The 26117-nt window shown below is 41.0% G+C and overlaps 1 protein-coding gene across 2 annotated transcripts in view; it reads right to left on the bottom strand.

Moving 5' to 3' along the window:
• DNAI2 (dynein axonemal intermediate chain 2) overlaps positions 1 to 26117 on the bottom strand; it is a 76526-nt gene that overhangs the window by 9791 nt on the left and 40618 nt on the right. For both annotated transcript variants that reach the window (XM_021002627.2, XM_021002628.2), the window contains exons 9-12: positions 23394 to 23617; positions 12762 to 12897; positions 8918 to 9064; positions 6939 to 7160 (exon numbers count right to left, since the gene is read on the bottom strand). In XM_021002627.2, coding sequence (XP_020858286.1) covers positions 6939 to 7160; positions 8918 to 9064; positions 12762 to 12897; positions 23394 to 23617 — 729 coding nt within the window. The remainder of the gene's footprint in view (positions 1 to 6938; positions 7161 to 8917; positions 9065 to 12761; positions 12898 to 23393; positions 23618 to 26117) is intronic.

Raw genomic sequence — 26117 nt, 5'->3', positions numbered from 1 at the left:
AAGCGGTTTGCAAGCCTTAAAGCACTATATAATTGCTAGTTATTATTATTATAGAGGCAACTAGGTGGTACAATAGACAGAGCACTAGACCTGGAGTCAGAAAGAGCTGAGTTCAAATTTGGCCTCAGACTATGTGATCCTGGGACAAGTCACTTACTTATTAACCTTTGTCTGCTTCAGTTTCCTCAGCTGTAAAAAGGGGAACATAATAGCACCTGCCTCAGGATTACTGTGAGGACAGAATGAGATAGGATCTGTAAAGTGCATAGTTTAGTGGCTGGTACATAGCAGGTGCTTAATAAATGCTTGTTTTCCCCCCTCTCCCCAATAATACTGCAAATGTAAGAATTTTATCAAGAATCAGTTAAGCTCTCTGACTTGTAATTCATAGACTCCACTCTCTTTCCTTTTTGAAAGCTGGGGTGACATTTGCCCTCCTTCAGTCTTGAGGCACCCATCATGTTTTCCACTCTGTATGGTCTTTTTTTTTTTTTTAAAGACAATTGGGGTTATGTGACTTGCCCAGGGTCGCACAGCTAGTAAGTGTCAAGTATTTGGTCTGAGGCCAGATTTGAACTCAGGTCCTCCTGACTTCAGGGCTGGTGCTCCATCCACTGCACCACCTAGCTGCCCTTTCTGTACAGTCTTGGAAAGATTACTGATGGTATCCCAGAAACCACATCTACCACTTCTTTCAAAAGAGATGGCACAGGATGGTAGCCAGAGGACTGGATTGGGAGTCAGGAAAGACTGGGTTCAAATCTTGCATCAGGAACTTACTAGATTTGGGACCCAGAGTCAGTTACGGAGGATTTCTGAGCCTCAATGTCCTCATCTGTTAAAAGAGGACAATGATATCTATCATACTTAACTCACAGAGGTGTTGCAAGGAGCAAATGAGATAACATGCATAAAATGCTTTGCTAATGTTAAAGTGCCATAAAAATATCAGTTATTATTTTGTCCCATAGGTAGAGTTCGTCTGGGCCTAGTGACTTAAAACTCATTGAGGACAGCTGGGTGTGGTTTTATTCCCTCCTCATTTATCACTAGTTTTGACCTCTTAGGAAAGAAGAGGGCAGACTCTCCCTTATCAACCTCTGAAAACCCAGAAAATATCACCCCAGAAAAAAACCCTGGAACAGCTGAACTAGAAGAAAGACAGAGAGCAGCAGTGCAGCAGCCCAGCAAGTAGGTCTCCCAGTGCCTCAGCAAAAATAAGGGAAGCAGCACTACAAAAGGCCCCAGTTGGATAAGCATCCTGCAGCATTTATCTGAAAAGAGCTGAAGAAAACCACCTAAAGTCTATCTAAAGTCCGAGCCTTGCTAATTCCAGCCCAACACCAGGTAAGTTGTCAGAACCTCCAACTGTCAACCAGGAGGAGATCCTGAAGCCCAGGTGGTAGAGCAGGCAAACACCAACACCTGGACCTCCCAGTGCCTCAGTGAGACTGGTGGAACTGGTGGAAACCAGCTCAGAAAACCACCAGGTGCCTCGGCACTCTACCACAAAGGAATCTCCCAGTGCATTAGCAGAAACCAGGGAGGCAGCATTGCAAGGGGCCCCAGGCAGATAAACACACTGCAGCACACATCTAAAAGGAGCTGAAGAAAGCTAAAGGAAAGGAAAAGCAGGCAACCTAGAATTGCCTGAAAGTTCCAGCCTTGCTGATTCCAGCTCAACACAAGGTAAGCTGCCAGAACTCTACAGCCTCCAATTGCCAACATAAGAGGCCCCAGCACACAGAGCCAGTGACCAAGACCTAGGCTCCCAACACAAGAAGCTTGGGTCAGTGCCCTCTGTTCCCCAGCAGGAGGGCTCAATCTCTTTAAAGGACAGGGAATAAAGAAACAGCATGAGTAAAAAGAAACGTACCATGGATTCATATTATGAGAAGAGTGAAGATCAAGACAGAAATTCTGAAGAGGACAACATTGTCAACAAACCCACATCTGCAACATCAAAAGGGTCTATGAACTGGTCTGAAGCTCAAAAAGCCTTCTTAGAACAGCTCAAGAAGGATTTTAAAAGTCCAATGACAGAGGTAGAAGAATCCTTAAATAATACAATTGGCCAATTGGAAAAAAAGTACATTGAAGAAAACAAGTCCCTAAAAAACACAATTGGCAAACTGGAAAAAAAGTACACTGAAGAAAACAAATCCCTTAAAAATGCAATTGGCCAATTGAAGAAGGAAGTACAAAAACTAACAGAAGAAAACAATCTGTTAAAAACTAGAATTGGACAAATGGAAACTAATGACTCTATGAGAGAGCGAGAATCAGTCAAACAGAAACAAAAAAATGAAAAAAAGATGAAAACATAAAATACCTCATCGGTAAAACAACTGACCTGGAAAATTGATCCAGGAGAGACAATTTAAAAATCATTGGACTACCTGAAAATCATGATGAAAAAAAGAGCCTGGACAGTATCTTTCAGGAAATCATAAAGGAAAACTGCCCTGAAGTCCTAGAACCAGAAGGTAAAATAACCATAGAAAGAATACACCGCTCACCACCTGAAAGAGATCCCAAATTGAAACACCAAGGAATAATAGCAAAATTCAAAATTACCAGATGAAGAGAAGGTGCTGCAAGCAGCCAGAAAGAAACAATTTAAATATCATGGAACCCCAGTCAGGATCACACAGGACCTTGCAGCTTCTACATTAAAAGACCACAGGGCGTGGAACACAATATTTCATAAGACAAAGGAGCTTGGATTGCAGCCAAGGATCAACTACCCTGCAAAAATGAGCATGATTCTTCAAGGGAGGAGATGGATATTCAACAAAATAGGAGACTTCCAAACCTTCCTGATAAAAAGACCAGAGCTCAACAAAAATTTGATCTTCAAGTAAGATTCAAGAAAGACATAAAAAGGTAAATGGGACAGAAAGATACAAAATATTGTTAATAAGGGACTGTTTACATCCTACAAGGGAAGATGACACTTGCAACTCTTGAGAACTGTATTGTTATTACCATGTTAAAGAGTATACATAAAGGGGGTGGATATTAGTTGACTTTGATGTAAATAAAAAAAATCTAATCAAGTGGGTTAAATGGATCCAAGTAAGTGGATTAGTCTGATCTTAGAAAATGTACTGAGAAAGGAGGAGGCAGACAGGGGTAAATTACATTACAGGAAAAGATAGAAAATCCTATTACAGCAGAGGGAAAGAAGGGAGGGGGGTGAGCATTGTTTGAATCTTGCTCTCATCAGATTTGGCTCAAGAAGGGAATAACATAATCAGTTAGGTATAGAAATCTAACTTGCCCTATAGGCAGTAGGAAGGAAAAGGGGAAAGAAAAGGGAGGGGGAATGGAAGGGAGGGAAGAAGTGGTGGAGGTGAAGGGGAAGAGGGGGGAAGGGATAATAGAAGGGAGGAGAGACTGAAGGAGGCGGTGGTCAAAAGCAAAGTGCTGGTGAGGGGGCAAGGGAGAGAGGAGAAAGAAAAGCATAAACAGGGGGGAAAAGGATGGAGAAAAAGACAGATAGTAATCATAACTGTGAAAGTTGAGTTGCTGTCTTTTTTTTTCTCTTCTGTTGAGTTTTGTTTCCTCTTTCTGATAGTTCCTTGTATTGGTTTTAATTTTTAATTACAACTTCACTAATGTGAAAATATGTTTAATAGGAATGTAAATGTATGGCCTATATCAGATTGTGAGCTGTCTTGGGAAGGGTGGTAGGGAGGAAGGGGGAGAAAAATTTTAAACTCAAAAGCATATGGAAATGATTGTTGATTAATCAAGATAAATTAATAAAATATGTAAAAATAAAAGAAAAGAAAAAAAAAGAAAATGAAGGACAACAAAAAAAAAAAAAAGGAAAGAAGAGGGCAGCTAGGTGGTGCAGTAGATAGAGAGCACCAGGGCCTGGAGTCAAGGGGACATGGGCTCAAATCCAGCCTCAGACACTTACTAGCTGGGTGAGCCTGGGTAAGTTTGCCTCAGTTTCCTCATCTGTAAAATGGGCCAGACAAGGAAATGGCAAACAGCTCAAGTATCTTTGCCAAGAAAACCCCAAATGGGTCACAAAGAGTTAGAGTTAACTAAAAAACTCAACAAAAAGGAAAGAATACAAACAGTCAATTATGAAGGATGGTTACCATCAAAAACCATTCTCTTTCTCTGGTCCCACTAGTGCAACAAGGGAAAGGGAAGAAAGAAACAAGTTTATAGGTTCTTCCTGATGTCTATCACTTTGTTCACTTCAGTAATTCCTAGATACTTAATTATTTCTTATTTTCCTTGAATGTGATCTCTGTGCCTTATTAGTGTGTGTGTGTTTCTTGGGAGCTTTCTAACGGGGCCAGTGACTTATGTTAATATTAACTGCCTATCAAGAGAAAAACCCTTTCATTGTACATTATCTCATCTGTGAGGTGAATACTGTTATCCCCTGTTTACAGACCAAAGACATTGAAATTGAGAATGGTGACTTGCCCAAGGTCACGTAGCTAGTAAGTGGCACAAGTAAGGTTTCCAACTTAGATTTTTTTAGGTTCAAGACCTAGTACTCTTTTATAATAATAATAATAACATTTACATAGCATTTTAAGGTTTGTGAAACATTTAAAAATATTATTTAGTCTTCATAACAACCATTGCGGGCAGATCTTATTTTCCCATTTTATAAATAATTACACTGTGTCTCAGAGTGGTGACTTGCCCAAGATCACACAGCTAGCAGGTTTCCAACTTAGATTTTTTTGGTTCAAGAGCTAGTACTCTTTTAAAAATTATAATAATAATAATAACAACATTTATTTATAACAATTATTTATTTATGTAGCGCTTCAAGGTTTGTGGATTTTTTTTTGGGGGGGGGCTAGATAATGGGGTTAAGTGACTTGCCCAGAGTCATACAGATACCAAGTATCAATGGCGAGATTCAAGGCCCTGTCCTCAGACTCCAAAACCAAGATGACCTGTGCTTGCAACCTTAAGTTTTCCACCACTCACTGTCTCCCTTCCCACATAGCCAATCAGTTGCTGAGTGTTATCTCTTCTGCTTCTTCACCATCTCTTGCATCTGTCCCCTTCCCTCTGCTCATACAGTTATCCTCATACAGTTCCGGCTCTCATCATCTCTAGACAGAAAGAGTTTCCTAAATGATCTCCCTGCTTCAGTTCTCTCTCTCTCCCCTCCACAATCCATCCTCTGCATAGCTGCCAAAGTGATTTTCCAGGGCACAGGTCTGTCACTTCCCTGCTCAATAAACTCCAGCAACTCCCTATGTCTTCCAGACACCATATTATATATTAACATATAAACAACATATAACAATATAGAAACAATACATATAACATATAACCATATAGAAACAACTCATATACAACATATAGCCACATATAAACAACATATAGAACGCAATCACATGTAAATAGTACATGTAACACATAGCCATGTATAATGTATAGGTAACATGTAACTATATAGGAACAACATATATGGCATATAACCATGTATATACAACATGCGTGTATATGTATGTTTGTATATGTGTATGTATTTATATATATATATATACAAACACAGAGATACATATTGATATCAATACATATATAATTGATATATATAGAGAGATTGAGTTATATATGTATATGTATATGTATATGTATATGTATATGTATATGTATATGTATATGTATATGTATATGTATATGTATATGTATATGTATATGTATATGTATATGTATATGTATATGTATATGTATATGTATATGTATATGTATATGTATATGTATACGTATATGTGTGAGTTTATTTATTTTTGAAATGGCAGTGTTCCATTATACACAGCCATCCAATACAACCAGGTGAACTGAGTATAATAATACCTCCTTTTATTTCACAGAATTATTCCTCAGGACCTCAGTTTGAAAACAAAATACCATCACGTAAATATGAACAATTAGCAATCATGCCAGTAAATGGCAATTCAATTTGTTTAAAATCAGATACCATTATATCAAGTCATAATTATTCATGAAAGAATAGCCACATCCTAAATTTCTCTGGCTACTTTCTTAAAAATAAAAGAATGTCAGACCTGAAAGGGGTCTTCGAACATATATAGTTTAGGCTTCTTATATTGTTAATATGGTATTATATAGTATGTTTTATATATAAAATTGTTAACATAATGACAGAAAACCTGTTAATATTAAACATAATATTACCTGCCCCCTCCCTCGTAATGATCCTAGTAATGTCAGGATTCCAGAGATGTCCTAGCATTCCTAGCTTAACATATTCTTGATTATGTTGAGCTGGCTGCACCCTAAGCACCCCCCCCCCCGGGACCTTTCCTTTTAGCAAAGCCAACTTGAGCCAGACCAGCTTCCAAGGTAGCCTCTGACATCCTTACTGGCTTTCTTTGGGATTCATGGCATGAAGGGCAAAGCAGCTATAATGAAGCAGTTTTCCTTGCTCAGATTGCCAAAGGCAGCTCCCATCTCATGACCAGGCCTTGCTACTTCATACTACTTCCTCCCCCTTTTCTCCTAAAAAAGTATAAAAACTTTTCCGGTAAGTCTCCTGGTGGGATGTCCCCCAAGGAGGCAGGTTTGGTCACCTTGGTATCTCAATTAAAGACACTTTATTCCTCCACTTACCAGCTTGATTTATTTCAGGGCTGGACCATGAGGAAAAACTCCTAGTTTAACATTCTTCCTATTACTTCTCTCAGGGCCCATTCCTATCTATTATCTTGTGCATTCTTGTCAGTCAATAAGCATTTAATAAGTATTTAAGTAGGGAATGCATTATGGAAGACTTGCAATTGATAAAGACTGAGCTGATACATTCCATTTTCCAGATAAGTAAGCTGAGGACCTATATAGCTAAGTGATAGGGGTCATTCAGGACATCAACAGACCTTCCAAGTCTGCCTTCTGTTCCTTTGAATGCCCCTTTGGGCACTTACCTTTGATCCAGCTTTCTTAAGAGTAGCACCTTTCCTCTTAGTCTCAGAATTGATAATATCAAAGAACTCTTTCTCAGTTAAGGCCAGCAACTCTTCCTGGTTAATTTTAACTTCTCCTTCGCCTTCTTCCTCCCTAACCTCAGTCTTGCCTTTTTCTTTCAGGCGCATCTCTCTGTGCCGGGCTTCCAGGATCTTCTCTCGGCGAGTTTCTCGTTCAAAGATCTAGGGTATCCACAGAAGGGGTGTGGAGAGTGATTGAAGCGATAGCGGGAGGTGGAGGGGGTATGACATTATGGGAAGAAATTATCAGGGTGAGTAAAAGGAAGAGGAAGCATGCACTCAGCATGGTTAGGATTCTCAGGGCTAAAGGCTTTTAATTTGTGTAGGATGATTTCTTTGGAGACCTCCTTGATCTAGGGTGAGCCTAGTCCTGGGAATCTAGGGCTTTAGAGGTGCCCAGCTACCAGGAGATCCTGCTCATTAGAGTGATCACAAAGGATCAAAGAATATTAGTCCTTGGAGAGCAGTACAGTTATCTCTTCCACATCATGACCTTTCCCATCGCAGCTTTCTATATATCATGGATTGGCATAAGAAATTAAATGGGAATTTTGGGGGAGTTTCGCAGAAGCCAAAGATGACACACCAAGGCCAGCAGATGAGACAGAGCCTATGACCAAAATACTTAACCCAAATTTTATAATAAGGTACTGTAATCACTCCAGGAAAGAAAAAAAATTCAGACTTCTCTGGCACAAAAGGAGGGCCAAAAAATTTTGTATGGATTTTCCAGATCGAGGGGGCACCGTGCTCCTAACCCCTGTGATGTGGAAGGGATAACTGTACAGTATAGTGGATAGAAAATTAAATTTGGAGTCAGAGGGTCTGGTTTGAAACCTGGCTGTCATATATTACCCGTGTGACCTTGGGCATAAATCATAAAATTTCTCCTTTTCCTTATCCGTTAAAAAAAAATGAGGGTATTAGGTCTTAGATGCTGCCACTGAAACTTGTTGGCAAGTATATAAGATCCTAGATCCACATTGTGATGAAGAGTGATAAATTGTTAATATGGTGCCAGGATTTAATGACTTTATCCATATGCTGGTGAAAAAGATCCTTGAGGGGCAGTTAGGTGGCACAGTGGATAGAGCACTGACCCCGAAGTCAGGAGGACTTGAGTTCAAATCTGGCCTCAGACCAAACACTTGACACTTTCTAGCTGTGTGACCCTGGGCAAGTCACTTAACCCCAATTGCCTAAAAATTTTTTTAAAAAAAGGTCCTTGAGTTGGGGATCATGCCTGAAAGAAGGAGGATCACTGAACTCATCAGATTTCATCAAACGGAAAACAATAACAGCAAAAAGCATAACAATGCTGGTTCCTGAGGAGAAGAGCCTGAAGCATAAATGGACATTTTTTTGGTCACTATGCATGACTTTTTTCTTTATAGCATATCAAATTTAAAGCATTTATTTTTTTTAAACTTTTAATGTTGATAGTCAAAAAAGTCCAATTTCCTGTTAAAGGGAAAAGACATTGAAGATGGGATGTAATTCTGTTTTTGTAAGTTCCAATCATGAATTTCTTGCAAAAGAAGAAACCAGCTTGATAATCAAAATCTAAAGGAAAGACTTCATTTGAAGAAAAGAAATAGGGGATTTAAGTAGATGACTTCTAAGATCCCTTCCAGCTTTAAATGTCCAAATGCATCTCCTCAGTTTACAAATGGGGAAACTGAGGCCCAGAGGAGAAAAGTAACTTGTCTAAGGTAATCCAACAAGTTAGCAGCAGAACAGGGATCTTCTGATTCCCAGTACACTGTGTTTTTTACTGCAATGACCTACATGTCATTGTCAGGTATGGATTCTATTTTCACTGAAGGATTTACTATTTTTCTGACCAGCCTATCTTCACTTGTGGCTAGGACAGGAACCAGTGCACCACTACCAGCCCTAAGGCCTCTTTGGGCACTTACTGAGGAGGCTGCATTCTTCTCGTTCCTTTGGAGGGTACACAGTCCTGGAGAGACCTCCAGCAGGGTCACTGTCCCCAGCCGGGATCCGCAGGCAAGGAAACAGCCATTATCTTGCACCTTGAGGCTGAACAGGGCTTCATCACACACCTAAGGCCAAAGAGACATGTCAAAATTATAGGTCAGTCAATAAACACTTATTAAGCACCTACTGTGTACCAGACACTGTACTAAATACTGCCAATACAAAGAAAGGCAAAAGACAGTTCCTGTCTTCAAGGAGCTTACAATCTAATGGGGAGAGACAACATGAAAACAACTACGCACAAACAAGCTATATAGACAGGACAGAAAGGAAATAACTGATAGAGGGGAAAGTCCTAGAATTAAGAGGGATTGGGAAAGGCTTCCTATAGAAGGTGGGATTTTATGTTTTCTTTTTTTCTTTTCTTTTTTTTTTTTTTAAAGCAATTGGGGTTAAGTGACTTGCCCAGGGTCACACAGCTAGGAAGGTGGGATTTTAGCTGGGACTGGAAGAAGCCAAGGTAGCCAGATGAGGAGGAAGAGCATTCCAGGGATGGGGGACAGCCAGTGAAAATGACATTTCATAAAGCACTCCACATTTACAAAACACTTCATATACATAACAGAATTACTCTGTAGCAACCTTTCATGATAGCTTCTATGGGTATTATTTTTTTTAACTTGCAATTTTATTGGTGTGGGGAGTTAGGAACCCCCCACACCAGGTTAGGAATTTCCTCCACCTATGCAAGTCAGCACCTTTTTTCTCTGACCTTTTCCAGTAATTTATAGTCTTACAGAATTTTCCTGGAGCACTAAAAGTTTAAGTGATCTGCTCGGGGTCACGTAGCCAATATATGTGTCTGAGGAAGGATTTAAACACAGGCTTTCCTAATTCTGTCTCTCTATCCCCTAAGCCATATTATTCCTTCTTTTTTAAATTTTTTTTTTAATTTTTAGGAGATTGGGGTTAAGTGACTTGCCCAGGGTCACACAGCTAGTAAGTGTCAAGTGTTTGGCTGACTCCAGGGCTGGTGCTCTATCCACTGTGCCACCTAGCTGCCCCCTATATTGTTCCCTCTTGCCCCCATATATTTTATTATTTCCATTTTACAGCTAAGGAAACTGAGGTTCAGAAGGATTAAATGATGACTATGTTCACACAGCTAGTAAGTGTTGGAGGGAGGATTCATATCCATATTTCCTCTGGTTCTGGGTCAAGAGTACTTGCTGAGAAAGGAAGGAGAAAGAAAAGCTAGGAAGGTGTGGGGGGAAATCCGGCCAATCCCAGATCCCTAAGAATGGTAATGATAACAATTCTTAGTCTGTTTTTAGCCCTTTAAAGCACTGGACTAAACTTAACCCTTCCCAGCAATACAAGGATCTAAGATATCTCCAAAGGCCTCATAATGGAAAATGCTATCCACATCCAAAGAAAGAACTATGGAAGTTGAATTGCTTTTTTTTTTCTCTTCTGTTGAGTTTTGTTTCCTCTTTCTGATGGTTCCTCCTATTGGTTTTAATTTTTACTTACAACATCACTAATGTGAAAATATGTTTAATAGGAATGTAAATGTATAGCCTATATCAGATTGTGAGCTGTCTTGGGGAGGGTGGTGGGGAGGAAGGGGGAGAAAAATTTTAAACTCAAAAGCATATGGAAGTGATTATTGATAAATCAAAATAAATTAATAAAAAATATATATTAAAAAAAAAAGCACTGGATTCATAAGGACTTGAGGCCTTGGGTTCCTTGGGAACCAGAGGGGATTTCTAAAACCAGACTCATTATTTTTCCTCCAACCTTCTCCTCTTCTGAATTTCCCTATTACAGTCAAGGGCACAACCATCCTCCCAAGTAATCCAGATTCTCAACCCCAGTGCCATTCTGAACTCCTCACTCCTACCCCACATAGTCACTCTGTCACCAGGTCTTGTTGTTTTCACTTTCATGACATCTCTCCCAGAAGCTGCCTTCTTTCCCCCACATAGTACCTGTCTCAAGTGTCTCCTCGTTTTAATGCATCTTCTACACACAAAGTGATCTTCCTAAACTGACTCCCACTCAAGACACTGCAGTGACTCCCTATTACCTCCAGGATTAAATATAATAAAGCTTTTATTTATAATTATATAATTACATAATTATAATAAAGACTTTCCAAGTCTTCTTACACTTTACTTCCCTCTCTATACTCATCGATCACCAAATGCCACACATTTGTACTGGCTGCTCTCTGTGTTTGGAATTCTCTCCCATCTCACCTCACCCGACTGGCTTCCTCCATGACTCACCTCAAACCCCATCTTATTTAAGAAGTCTGTCTGAGCCCCCCATCCCCACCCTTCCACCCCCCAGCCCAGCTGCCAGAACTTTCCCCTCTCAGACTTCTGCCCATCTACCCTGGGTCAATCTTGTCTGAACCTATTTATTTACATGTCTCCACATGTAACCAAGCTCCCTGAGGATAAGGAATGTTTTTGCCTTTATGTGTATCCTCAGGACTTAGCTCAGTGCTTGGCACATAGTAAGGGTTTAATAACTGCTTGTTGACTGATTGATAATTTGGTCTGACTATGTCATTTCCCAGTTAAAAAGTTCCTATGCTAACCCTTATTAAACCCTTCCATAGTCTGGCTCTCCCCTTACCTAAATACATTTATTTTATCCACTTGGTGATCCAAATAAATTAGATGAGCTGTTCTTTGAGTTCTAGTTCCTAGCTATATGCAGAGGCTGTCCTCAGACACACGAGTGCATATCCCTAAGCTTGGAATGCCCTCCCTCCTCACACCTAAATCTAGGAATCTCTAACTTCCTTGGATACTCACATCGGGAGCCACCTTCTTCAAAAGCCTTTCCCTGTTTCTGTTTCCTTTCCTCTTCCCCAAGTCCTCCCAACTACTGATACTCCCTTCCTCAAAATAATCATATAGCATCTATCAGTGTTTGGTGTATTCCCACTCAGTAGAAAGACAATGCCTGGAGGACAGGAAATATTTCTTTATTTTGACTTTCCTTTTCCTAACACCTAAAAGAGTAGCTTGCATGTTGTTCAATCGTGTCTACCTCTTCATGACCCCATTTGGGGTTTTCTTGGCAAAGATACCGGAGTGCCGTTTCCTTCTCCAGCTCATTTGATAGATGAGTAAACTGAGGCAAACAGGGTTAAGTGATTTGCCTAGGGTCATACAGCTAGAAAGTGTCTGAGGTCAGATTTGAACTCAGGAAAATGAGTCTTCCTGATTCCAAGCCTAGCACTCTATCTACTGTGTCACCTAGCTGCCCAGCTTGTGTGTAGTAAGCTAAAAAATGTTTGGTGAATTGAATTGGTGATGCTTATAGTAATGCCCAGTAGAATGTAAACTCCCTGAAGGCAGGAATTAGTTTCTTTTTTATCTTTGTACCCCAAGGGCCTATTATGGTGCTTAGCATTGAGTACATGCTCAATAAATGTCTGTCCAATGGAGCAATTGTCTTTGGTATGATTCAGTTCAACTTAATATTCATAAGAACCTATCTGATGACAGGCACCTTGTTAGGTGCTAGGAGCATAAAGGCAAAAACTAAAACCAGCGTTCTCTCAGAGCCCTGCAATAAAACCCCATGAACGGATGCACAGTCTTTCATGTTGACATGTATTCTTCCACACAATTACACATTTTTATACACACACACACACACACACACACACATATCATTCATACACAAAAAATCTGCCCTCATCTGACACAGAAACATACACACATATCCCCATCTTTAGGAAGTCCCAATCTAAAGAAGGAAGCTGGATGAGAAAGTCTGTAAGGATAAGAACACAACCTTCAGGCTGAGGGCAGGGTCGCTTTGTTTGAATACGAAGTCCCAGATATCCACTGTTCCATCCATTTTAGTTGTGAAGAAAACTGCTGGTCTCTGTGGGCTCCATGCTCCATCAGTTACATAAGCCATGTGGTATCTGTGAAAAATTACAAGACCATTGCAGGATTCAAGTTTTTGTTTGTTTGTTTATTTGTTTTAAAGAGATTGATTGCTTCCAGCAGAATTCTACTCTCAATCATATGTCCTTGAGTAATCTAAGAACACGGGCAGGAAGGTGATGCAGTGGATAGGGCACCAGGCCAGGAGTCAGGAAGATGTGAGTTCAAATCCAGTCTTAGACACATACTAGCTAGGTGACCTTGGGCAAGCCACCTAACCTCTATTTGTCTCAGTTCCTTATCTGTAAAATGGGGACATACTAGAGAAGGATAATGACAAACCACTCCAGTATCTTTGCTGAGAAAACCCCAAATGGGGTCATGAAGGGTTGGACACAACTCAACAGAAAACCCCTTTTGGCACTACATTGCAGAAATGTGGTGTAAAAATGAAACAGATTTGCACCTTGAATCAGAAGAACTGGGTTCAAGTATAGATTCTGTCACATTATTTTTCCTAGCCTTAACTTGAGTGGTTGATTTTTTTGAACCCATATTGTCATTAAGTCATTTTTCCAACTCTTTGTGAACCTATTTGAGGTTTTCTTGGCAACAATCCTGGAGGGGTTTGCCATTCCCTTCTCCAGCTCATTTTATAGATGAGGAAACTGAGACAAACAGGGTTAAGTGACTTGCCCAAGGTCACACAGCTAGTAAATGTCCGGGCCAAACTGGAACTCAGGAAGACACTTCCTGACTCCAGGCCCAAATTCTATTCACCGTACCATCTAGCTGCCTTTTCCATTTAATAGTATTGAGCTGTTTTTTTTTTATCAGCTTTAGTTCTCCCTTCCTATTGTCAGGATCTCTTTGAATCTTAAAGATTCTGTCTTTGTGGCAAAGAATTGGAAACTGAGAGGATGCCCATCAATTGGGGAATGTCTGAGCAAGTTGTGGCATATAAATGTAATGGAATACTATTGTGCTATAAGAAATGATGAACAGGCTGACTTTGGAAAAACCTGGAAAGACTTATATGGTCTGATGCTGAGTGAAGTGAGCAGAACCAAGAGGACTTTGTACACAATAACAGCCACGTTATGCAATGACTAAGATTGTTAAACTGAACCCTTCTCAGCATTACAAGGATCTAAGACATCTCCAGAGGCCTCGGGATGGAAAATGCTGTCCACATCCAAAGAAATAACTATGGAAGTCAAATTGCTATCGCTTATTTTTACCTTCTGCTGAGTTTTGTTTCATCTTTCTGATGGTTCCTCCTATTGGTTTTAATTTTTATTTACAACTTCACTAATGTGAAAATATGTTTAATGGGAATGTAAGCCTATATCAGATTGTGCACTGTCTTGGGGAGGGTGGGGGGGAGGAAGGGGGAGAAAAATTTTCAACTCAAAAGCATATGGAAGTGATTGTTGAGAAATCAAAATAAATTAATAAAAAAATGTGGAAATGGAAAAAAAAGAAGATTCTGTCTTTGACAATATTAGTTATCCTTGCCAACTTTCTGTCACCAGGAATTTTGATCAGCATACCACTTATGTCTTTATTGATAACAAAAATATTTAACAGGACAGGAGCAAGGATAGATCCCTCTGGCTGCCACTAAAGGCCTACTTTCAGGTTGACACTAATCATTAATCCACATTCTGGGTCTGGCTACTCAATCAAATCCAACAAACTGAACTACTATGCAGCCCTCCTTTCTCCATCAAAGCTAACCTGCCAGCAGGCCTGGAGGCATTTAGCACTACAGAAGCATTCCACCACATTCGAATTTGCTCACTTCTGGTTTCTGGCTCATATTCATTAGATTTCCTTTATCAGACCTCTGTCTCTCAGGGCAGAATTTCCACCCCAACCCCCAGCACCACGGTAGCTTCCTATCTCCCTAACATCTTCTTAGAGTGAAAGTAGATACTTTTAAAAAATACTATTTTTTCCAATTACATGTAAAATCAATTATTAACATTCATTTAAATTTTTTTTTCTGAGTTCCAAGTTCTCTCTTCTCCTCTCTCCTTTCCCCTAGACAGTAAGAAATTTATTATAGGTTATACGTGTACCAGCATGCAAAACATATTTCTGTATTAGTCATGTTGTGAAAAAAGACACAAACCAAAAAAAAAACCCCAAACAAAGAAAGAAAGTAAAAAATAATATGCTTCAATCTCCATTCAGACTCCATTAGTCCTTTCTCTGGAGGTGGTTAGCATTTTTCATCATTAGTCTTTTGGAATTGTCTAGGTTCATTGTATTGCTGAGAACAGATAAGTCATTCACAGTCCATCACTGTACAATGTTCTTCTGGTTCTGCTCACTTCACTTTGCATCAGTTCATGTAAGTCTTTCCAGATTTTTCAAAGCAGATACTTCTAACATCACTAGACAGCATAGTACACTGGGAAAAGGACTGAATTTGAAATCAGAGGATCCAGGTTATAATTCTGGTTCTGCTACTGACTACCTGTGTTACCTCGGGTAAGTAACTTAACCTCACTGTACCTCAATTTTCTCATCTGCAAAATGAGGCTGTTGTAATGGATAACCTCTAATATTCCTTTCAGCTCTAAATCTATGATGATTTCCACTCCAGGGGCAATGTTTTCTCAGACCTTTTTCAGAACCATTTGCTACTTCCCATATTTATCTCAAAAATTTGTCCACAACAGAGTAAAACTAATGTCTGGAAAGAGCTGCTGACCACCACACTCAGTTTTGAAGCATAACACCACCATCTTTAAGGAGCCCATGTGGTCTGGATTACCTATTACAATCTCAAACTCCTGCATTTGACCCAGAAATACAATCAGAGATAGATTCAATGGGTCTTTTTTTAAATTTTATTTTAGCAGATTTGACTTCTGGCACTACTAGTTCCAGGGAGACATTCTGAAGACCTGAGTTTGGGTATCCTTAAAAGGTACACACTGTGCCAGCCCTCCAGCCCATTCCTGGCACCGCTCCCAGACAACGTTTCAGGAGCATTACCCTGAGATGATGAAATACAACTTGCCTATACGTATATGCCACAGGGGTATGTGTACTATGAGAAAAGGAAGAACGGTGAGCTCACATTCCGCTATCCTTAAGGTGATATGTATCCTTGACCGGTCTTGCCAATCATTTGTTCCAGACCTACTGATTCAGGTGAAATGCATAAAGCTAACGTCAAGTTGCTTGGTGAAGAGGGATCTAGAGAGCCAGAAACGGAGACCCAACTGAGAAATCAAACACAACAGAGTCACAAATGCTGTGTGGTGAGAATGTTGTTGTTTGTCTTTCATTTTCTTTTTTCTTTTTTCTTTTTTTCTTTATATTTTTTTTAATAAATTTATTTATTTTTAGTTTTCAACATTTATTTCCACAAGATTTTGAGTTCCAAATTTTCACCCCATCTCCCCCACCCCAAGATGGCATGCATTCTGAATATTCCTTCCCCTAGTCTGCCCTCTCTTCTATCTCTCCCCCCCTTCTCTTATCCCCTTCCCCTTCTATTTTCCTGTGGGGCAGGATAGATTTCTGTACCTCATTTCCTATATTTATTTCCCAGTTGCATGTGAAAACAATTTTTAACATGCGTTTTTAAAACTTTGGGTTCCAAATTTTTTCCCTTTCTCCCTCCCCACCCACCCTCATTGGAAAGGCAAGCAACTCAATATAGGTTAAACATGTGCAGTTATGCAAAACACTTCCATAGTAGACATGTTGTGAAACACTAATTCTATTTCCCCTAATCCTATCCTGCCCCCCCATTTATTCTATTCTTTCTTTTGACCCTGTCCCTCCTCAGAAGTATTTGCTTCTGATTACCACCTTTCCTAAGCTGCCCTCCTCTCTATCATCCCCCTGCTCTCTTGTCCCCTTCTCCCCCTATTTTCCTGTAGGGTAAGACAGATTTCCATACCCCATTGAGTGTCTATGTTATTCTCCCCCTTAAACCAAATCCTATGAGAATAAGACTCACTCATTCCCTCTCACCTTCCTCTGTTTCCCTCCACTGTAAGAGCCTTTTCTTTTCTGTTTTTTGTGAGATGATTTACTCTGTTCTTCCTCTCCCTTTCTCCTCCTAATATAATTCTCTCTCATCCCTTAATGTTTTTTTTTTCAGGCAATTGGGGTTAAGTGACTTGCCCAGGGTCACCTAGGTAGTAAGTGTCAAGTGTTTGGTCTGAGGCCAGATTTGAACTCAGGTCCTCCTGACTTCAGGGCCAGTGCTCTATCCACTGTGCCACCTAGCTGCCCCTTCTCATCCCTTAATTTTATTCCCCAGATATGACCCCTCCATCTTCAACTCGCCCTGTGCCCTCTATCTATCTATCTATCTATCTATCTATCTATCTATCTATCTATCCATACATATAATTTTTTCCCTCCAACTACCCTACTACTAACAAAGGTCTCATGAGTTATAAATATCATCTGTTCATGCAGTTTGTCCTTCATTTTCAAAGAAGACCAATGACATTATGGGGTAATGTCTTAACTTGTGGATACATTGGATTTAAGTGAGGCAGAGTTGTACAAAGCTGTCAGCCTCCCTCTGTTTTCCAGAGTCATTGAAATCAGTGGCAGGACAAAAGTCAAGATGACCGGCAATGGTGGAGGAGGATGTAGTGGATGACCTCGGTGCCTTCCATGTCTGACCAAACTCTAAGCGCTCCACAGTACCTGCTTTAGCCACCTTCATGGACATTGAAACAAATTGTTCTCATCCGCCCATTCTACCAGAGAAAGTCTGCACATATTTGGGGTAGACATCACCCTAACTCACCAAAAGGTTTTAGGCCTGTTGGTTACCCATGTACTGAGATGGTTTTACTAGGGTGTGGCCACTGCTGATGCTATAGCTTCTTGGAGTGAGTGTTGGGTGACAGGTGGACACCAAAGGTGGATGAGCAGCCCTGAAAAGGGCTTGGACAGCCCTCACACCAGAGGTGCTAGTCATTACCGACCTTTGAGGTGGCTTGAAAAGATTTTGACTCAATTTACCTTTTATATGTTAAATATATACTATATCTATGTATTCTATGATCCATTGACTCTGGTATCTTTGTTTTTCCTTGAATAAGACATTTAATCTCCTGTCTCTGGACATTTTTGCTGGTTATCCCCCTCCCCCCACCTGGAATTCCCTCCCTCCTCACCTCTACCTCCTAATCTCCCTGATTTCTTTCAAATCTCTGGTAAATCTCACCTTCTGCATGAAGCTTCCTAAATCTTAGTGCCTTCTCTCTGAGATTGCCTCCAGTTTATCCAGTATATATCTTGCTTGTCTTATTTGCATGTTGTCTCCCCCTTAGCTTGTGAACTTCTTGAGTTCAGGAATTGTTTTTGTTTTTCTTTGTATGCCCTGGTGCTTAGTAAAGTGCCTGACATAGGCGTGGGGAGAACCTGCAGCCTCCCACATATGACCTTCTAGGTCCTTGGGTGCAGCCTTTTGGCTGAGTCCAAGTTTTACGGAACAAATCTTTTTATTAAGGGGATTTGTTCTGTGAAGTGTAGATTCAGTCAAAGGGCCGCACTTGAGGACCTAGAGGGCCACCATGTGGCCTCGAGGCTGTAGGTTCTCCACCCCTGGGCCTGGCACAGAGCAGGTGCTTAATAATATATGTTGACTTGGCTTTTATTTGTTGCTGTTTGGTTATATCAGAGGTGTCTGATTCTTTGTGACCCCATTTGGGGTTTTCTTGGCAGAGTTATTGGAGTGGTTTGCCATTTCCTTCTCCAGCTCATTTGACAGATAAGGAACCTGAGGCAAACAGGGTGAAGTGATTTGCCTAGGGTCACACAGTAAGTCTCTGAAGCTGGATTTGAACTCAGGTCTTCCTGATTCCAGGTTGGGTGCTCTATCCACTGCGCCGCCTAGCTGCCCTTGGTTTTTATGCTGAGGTTTACATTTCCTTGCATCCAGGGCCATCTCCAGTCATCCTGATCTATATCTTGCCACTGGATCCAGATGGCTCCAGAGGAGAGAGAGTGAGGCTGGTGACTTTGCACAGCTCTGCCTCACTTAAATCCAATCACGTCCGAGTCAAGGCATCAGCTCCCTGATGTCATGGTCCTCTTGGAGAATGAAAAACAAACAACAGCAACAAATTTCCTAGGACCCAGTCACCCCTCGTTTCTGAGAGAAGACAGACAAGAGTCACCTTCCTCCAGCTCCTGGCTTGTTGCTCCCCTTTAGAAATACCACGCAAGATCATCTGGAGGGGGAGGGAATAATCAATGTACTCAGGCTGCGGATAGACTTACTGGCACCCATGCCTGGCCACAGGTTGATCGATCCGTGAACTCCTGCTGGGGATGATGGATGATGTGTGATCAACATTGCTTTCTCCCTTAGAGGGAACTCACATCTTGTTAATTAGTAATAGCACAAAATTTGCTGATTTATCTACTCATCGAGCTGCCCAGAACAAAAGCAGAAGGAAAAAAAAAGATAGATTTCTTACCAGTTTAATGAATATTGCCTATTTCTGACTCAGATTAATCTGGAATCAGCACTGGGCACTCGGCTCAGGAAGGGGGCTCCCTGGTGACTGATGAGGCAGAGAGGTAGCAAGTGAACTGGACTAGCTGATGCAGCCCTTGTGGATGCATCTTGCCCTAGAGATGCCCAAAAGGAAGTGGACAACAAAGGGAAATGGGGGTGGGGCTGGCGATAATGAGAGATAATGATAATGAGATGAGATAATGAGAGCCATGATGATGATGACGATGATGATGATGATAGCTAGCATGTATTAGTGCTTTAGGAATCTTCTCTCATTTAATCCTCACAACCCCATGAACTATGGGTTCTATTATCATTCCCATTTTACAGATGAGGAAACCAAGCTTGAGAGAGGTAAGATAACTTGCCCAGGGCCACTCAACAAAGGTAATATCTGTGGCAGGACTGGAACTCCAAGTCTGGCACTCTATCCAGGCTGTCTCAGTGTTGGGTCCCATCCTCTGAGATTGCCTTCCATTGACATTGTACAGATCTTGTGTGTACACAGTTATTTACACTTTGTCTCTACCATTAGAATATAAGGTCCTGAGGGCAGCAGCTGTTTTTTCCTTTCTTTCCATCCCTGTTGGTTAGCACAGCCCCCCGGCATAAAGGCGGCACAATGGATAGAGCTCTGGGTCTAGAGTCAGGAAGATCTGAGTTCAAATCCAGCCTCAGATACTTACTAGCTCTTTGATCCTGGGCAAGTCATTTAACCCTGTTTGCCTCAGTTTACCCATCTGTCAAATGAACCGGAGAAGGAAATGGCAAACCACTCTTTGCCAAGAAAACCCCAAATAGAGAGTTGGAAAATAACTGAATAACAACAGTGGCGTAAAAGAAGAGCTTAATAAATGATCATTGACTCACTGACTGACTAACAGTTGATTTCAGGAAGCTTATAGCATCCCTCAGAGTGCAAGACGCTTTGGTCCAAGGGCAGTTATCATCTTAACTATGGCAGAATCTGAGCTCACCTTCTTCCTTTTTCATCTAGTACTAGTGCCCCTGTGGGGGACATAGGTGTGATGGGCGCTAATGATGGACCCCTAAAAGGCCCCGGACTTCCCCACATGGGCCAGTCCCTGTTTGCCTAAGGTACCCATCCCATCCCAATTAATAATCCTTTCAACTGCCCTTTTCCCACCACTTAACTCCTTCCATTGTCTCTACCTGGCCCCACCCCAGGCTACTTGCCACTCCTCAATCCCATCCAGATCTTCCTATAGTCTTTCTATATAAAATATCACTCTTGTCCTCATCAATTGCTTAGATTCTTAACATCTGGCCTGCTTGTATTGGTGTCACAATTGGTGTCACTAGGAATCTTGCCCACCTCAATCAGTGTTTTAATAAACTACCTGGACTAAAAGAAGGTTTGAGTGGTTGAATTCTTTCAAGGCAGACCTGTGCCCTTTGCCCTTGCATTTTGGGATTCCCAACACCCCTAGACAGCAACAGATGGAAAGGTCACAACTTCCCCAGGCCTCAATTTACTCATCTGTAAAAATTAGAAGCTTAGACAAGGTGGCCTTTGACAGCCCTTCTAACTCTAGATTTATGATTCATATGAAATGTCTTTATTCTTAAAATCATAAATTTTCCTGTCATTATTTCCATCATCTTGTAACAATATGAAGCTCAGCACTGACTGGCTGGTCTGTCAGTTTAATATAGTAGGAAACAGGGTTCATAGATTCATAGATTATTAACACTGAAAGGACCCTTGCTGCTGTTCAGTCATTTTTTTCAGTGGTGTTTTACTCTTTGTGGCCCCTTTTGGGGGTTTTTGTGGCAAAGACATGGGAGAGAGAGAGAGAGAGAGAGAGAGAGAGAGAGAGAGGAAGAGAAGGAGGAGGGATGAAAGAGAGAGTGAGAGGAAGAGACAGAGAGAGTGAGAGGAAGAGAGGGAGGAGAGATGAAGAAAAAGACAAAGAGAAAGGGATGAAGGAAGAGAGAGAGAAAGAGAGAGAGAGAGAGAGAAAGAGAGAGAGAGAGAGAGAGAGAGAGAGAGAGAGAGAGAGAGAGAGAGAGAGAAGAGACCTTAGATATCATCTAGTTCTAACCCAACAGATGAGGAAGTTAAATGACTTGTCCACGGTCCCACAGCTAGTAAGTTGCAGGGCTGAAATTGGGACCTAGGCCCTTTGTTTCCAAAACCGTTATTCTACCACGTTGTTGAGATTTAAGAAATAACTGAGACAATGTTGAAAGAATCTGGAATGCACCATGGAATTCACTGTAATAAATGACAATTTTTATCAATGAAATACTTTTTAAAAAAGTATTCCTTTAAAGTTAATTTCAATGATCAAAAATCTACTTTTTTCTCTTCATCTCTTGTCCCTCCATTAAAAAAAAAGAAAAGCAAAATCCTTGTAACAAATATATGTAATCAAGCAAAACAAATTCTGTACTTGGCTATGTCCAAAAAAAAAAAAAGAGTATTTCTCCTTTTGCATGGGGTGATACCACAGAGGGAAGAAATGGAAAGATGTGAGAGATCATGAGGAAGATAACCCTTTCCCCTCTGTGCTGCCCAGGGAATTAGAAAGGAAAATAAATGGACTGTTGTTCCAAGAGGACCAATGACATCAGGAGGGTGATGTCTTGACTTGAAAGTGAATTTGATTTAAGTGGGGCAGGGCTATGCTAACTCATCAGCCTTACTCACTCTCTTCTCCAGAGTCATTGGGAGTCCAGTGGCAAGACATACTTCTGGACATCTGGTGATGGCCCAGGATGCAGTGGGATACCCTGGTTTTTTTAAGCTAAAGTCTTTTCCAGGCAATGCCCATTCCATACTTAAAGGCTAGATAAGAATTGAGGCAAAAGATGGCCTAGTTTGCCCTCACAAAAGAATCAAGCAGGGAGGGGAAGATCCAGAGGTTCTGGTCAGACTGAAACAATTTCTATTTACATTCACTATGAGCCATCAAAACTCAAACAAGTGAGCCTTGGGCTGGGATCTATTATTGTGAGAGACAGAGGGATTTGGGTTTAAAGGCATAGTCAAGTAGTTCCATTTGAATCCCAATGGGCTTTCTCAAAGCCTGTTTTTCCAGAGCTGTATTTCAAAAAATCATAAATGAAAGCTACATGAGACAAAAGAGTTGATTGTTGCAGTTTAAAAAAAAAACCCAAACCCCCAACAACAATAGAATAAATAAGTAGGGGGGGAAATCCAGCCCTCAAACTCCATGATATCTTGTGAAGTATAATTGGTCAAAATTTATATTCCTTTGGACAGAGCACCCACATGTAAGGGTCTGACTCCTCATGTGGGTAGAGGAAGAAGAGGAAGAGGAGGGAGGAGGAGGAGGAGGGAGGAAATAGCAGGATTGCCATAGTTTTCAAAATAAATGAGGAAAGAGGAAGAAAAGGAGAGAGGAGAAATGGCTAAAAAATGCTCATCCTGGATATTTTGGAGCTGCTAAATAGTAGCATATTGATTTAGGAATTATTTATTTTTGAAAGTGGCTGAATATCATTCCAATTGATTGCTATACTCCTTCCTTCTCAAAGAGGACCAATGACATAGGTGAATACCGGATAACTGGAGAGTATTCCCTTCCCAACATCCCTTTCTTGATGCTATGGAATGGTTTGGGGTAGAGTCGGATGTAGGAAGAGGAGGATCAGGACAAGAAATTCATAAAATGAATAGGTTGGACTAGAGTAGAGGTCCTTGACCTGAGGTCTATGAACTTAAAAAAAAAAGTTTTGATAACTATTTCAATATAGTCAGTTTCCTTTGTAATTCTAGGTATTTTGGTTTCTGTATTTAAAATTATTCTTCTGAGAAGGGGTCCATGGGTTCCAGCAGACAGGAGGGGTCTATTGCACACAGAAAAGGTTAAGGAGCCCTGGGCTAGATCATCTCTATGATTCTAGGAGTCTAAGTTTTCTGTTTCACAGAGGTGTGTGCTATGGTTTGGAGATCCAAAGGTAGGGTTAAAGCTCTAGCCTACCAGACGCCTTCTCTGCCCTCTAGCCCCTCCCCACCTCTGATCCACCTACTTGGTCCACATGATACATGACTCCCGGCTTTCCTCGGACCAGATACGGGCTGTCCAGTCACCGACAGTCAGGAAATTCTTGGGGTAGAAAGGATTTCTCTGCAAGGCATAGATGGGGCCGTGATGCCCAGAAAAGGTGCATACAATCTTCTCAGCTATGGTCTTGGCTTTTCGGTTGCAGGAAATCACCACTCCTTGCTCGGTCCCCACCATGAACTTGGTTGGCTACGGTGGGGGAGACACAGAGGGGAAGACACATAATGGAGCTATGACTCTATACTCATCTCATACAAAATGTATGCACCACTTAGATCTCACCTCATGGCTTTAGATGGGCCTGTGCTCAGGTACACACACACACACACACACACACACACACACACACACACACACACTATTCCTCCCACCAGAATAGTGGGACCCTCTCCTCTTCCTATCCCATTCCTAATCATTCTTCCAGATCTAGCTCAAGTGCTCCACAAAGTCATTCCCAGCTCTGTAGGATCATAGTTTAAGAGCTGGAAGGGATGGTAGGTGCTATTGAGTCCAGTCCCCTTGACTTTGACATACCACTTTAAGGTTTGCAAAGTGTCAGACATATTCTCATTTGATTCTCACAAACAACTGCTTTGTCATGCTACTATTTTGTGTTGTGTAGCCCCATTTTACAAATGAGGAAACTGAGGCAAACAGATTAAAATGACTTGCCCAGAGTAACACAGCTAATAAATGTCTGGGGCAGGATTTGAACTCAGCTTTTCCTGACTCCAGGCCCAGGGCTCTGTGCGCTATGGTGCCACCTAGCTGCCTCCTTCATCCCCTCTAAAACTAGATTATATCATTCATTTTGAGACAATCATATGCTGTTTTGTGTGATTGTTGAATTATTTCATGTAGATGGGTCCTGTCTCCCAAAACACAGTGTTAGCTCTTTGAGATTAATTAAGGTCTATAACTTTTATTGCTTCTGCATCTCCCCACAACTAACTTAATGCTGAGTTAATACTGAGACTCATTTGCTGGATGAATGGGCCAGCCTTTGTTGGTAATAAAAATAATATATTGGTAATAATAATACAGTAATAGTAATAATAGCAGTAGCATTGGCAGCTGACATTTATATAGCTCTTAAAGGTTTGCAAATGGTTACATATACTAACTCCCTTGCTCCTTAGAACAATCCTGTTATTATTGTTAGTGCTGTTATTATTCTTCCCATTTTCCAAATGAGGATACTAAGGCTCAGGGATATGAAATGATTTGTCCACCATTAAGGTAAAGAGTTAAGGATGGGAAGGAGAGAGCAGATTGACCTTTGTACTTTGTAGCTGGCATTGGAGCTGCCGAGCTGTGCCAAGGGTGTGGCTAGGACATCCATTGCCAGAGGTTGAGCTGGCAGAGGGCTTTAAAGGCACATCCCACAGTTTGATCTTATTCATCAGACTTGGCTACTCATGTCTCCTGTACCACCAGGTCTCAAAGTCCTTTTTCTCTTTTGGAATTCTCTCCAATCTTGCCCTTGGGCACAGCAGTTATGTTAGATAGTTTGCTCAGAGGCCTCCCAGTGTTTGCTTCTCTCTTCTGAAGCTCTACTGCTAATTCCTGGGGCTGCTTCCTCCCTCAAGTGACTCTGACTCTCTCTGTCTCTCTCTGCCTGTCTTTCTTTTTCTCTGTGTCTCTCTTTCTCTCTGTCTCTTTGTCTCTATCTAGGTCTCTGTCTATCTGTCATTTTTCCTCTGTGTGTCTCTCTTTCTCTCTCTCTCTGTATTCATATCTGTTTGGAGTATGTATCTTTGCTTCCTCAACTATGCCTCAAACTCTCTTGAACTGGTTCTCCAAATGCTAGACAGAGTGTCGTCCTCTGCCACGGCCTGTGGGAGAGGATAAGTCAGAAATTCCTTCCTGTGTTTCTGTGAGTGTGTTTCCTCCAATGACAGCTCTACGACACCATTTCCTCCACCTCTTAAACATGTGAATTTTCTCCCAGACTTAGCTATTTAAAGCCCTGCACAGGCATAGCCAATTATTACTTGGATAATCCCAAACTATCCCTTTAATTCCATATGAATAACATGTCATGTTTTGTAGAGGGATAATAATACATTTACACCTTTAAAATTTTTTTTAAGGTTCTTCAACTGTGATTCTATCAGCTGAGCTGGAGGTTAGGATGGGGAACTGAATCTTCCTTGCCCCACCTCCCCCAACAACTTTCATCCAAACATTTTCTATTCCAAGGAAATCAACTGAAGTGCTTTTTTTTTTCTTTAAACATACCAGGCACTTTGCTAAGTGCTTTACAAATATTCTTTCATTTGATCCTCACAATAACCTTGTGAGTTAGGTGCTATTAGTATTACTTTTTTACAGTTAAGGAAACTGAGGCAAACAGAGGTTTAAATGACATGCCATGGTTCACACAGTTAGAAACTGTCTGAGGCTATATTTGAACTCAGGTCTTTGAGTTGCTTTTTGGCAATGTCTCAGCCGAACAGTTTAAAAAGAATCCATGAATCAACTTTCTTATACAAGGCTACAGGGCCACCACAGCTGGTTGGCCTAGGAATTACACTGTACAAGTGAATTTGTAAATGAATATACTACCTCAACTTGCTTTGCTCCCCAATTATCCAGGAAACCAAGAAGAGATGAATGAGGATTGGCTGTATTAACTAAGATATAAATTAGCTTGACATACCAACAATCCTTTGCTTCACAAAAATCC

The sequence above is a fragment of the Phascolarctos cinereus genome, unplaced genomic scaffold, assembly GCF_003287225.1.
Source record: "Phascolarctos cinereus isolate Bilbo 61053 unplaced genomic scaffold, phaCin_HiC Scaffold_5;HRSCAF=322, whole genome shotgun sequence".
NCBI lineage: Eukaryota > Metazoa > Chordata > Mammalia > Diprotodontia > Phascolarctidae > Phascolarctos > Phascolarctos cinereus.
The sequence above is the reverse complement of the archived record's forward strand: the minus strand, read 5'-3'. Positions and strand labels throughout refer to the sequence as shown.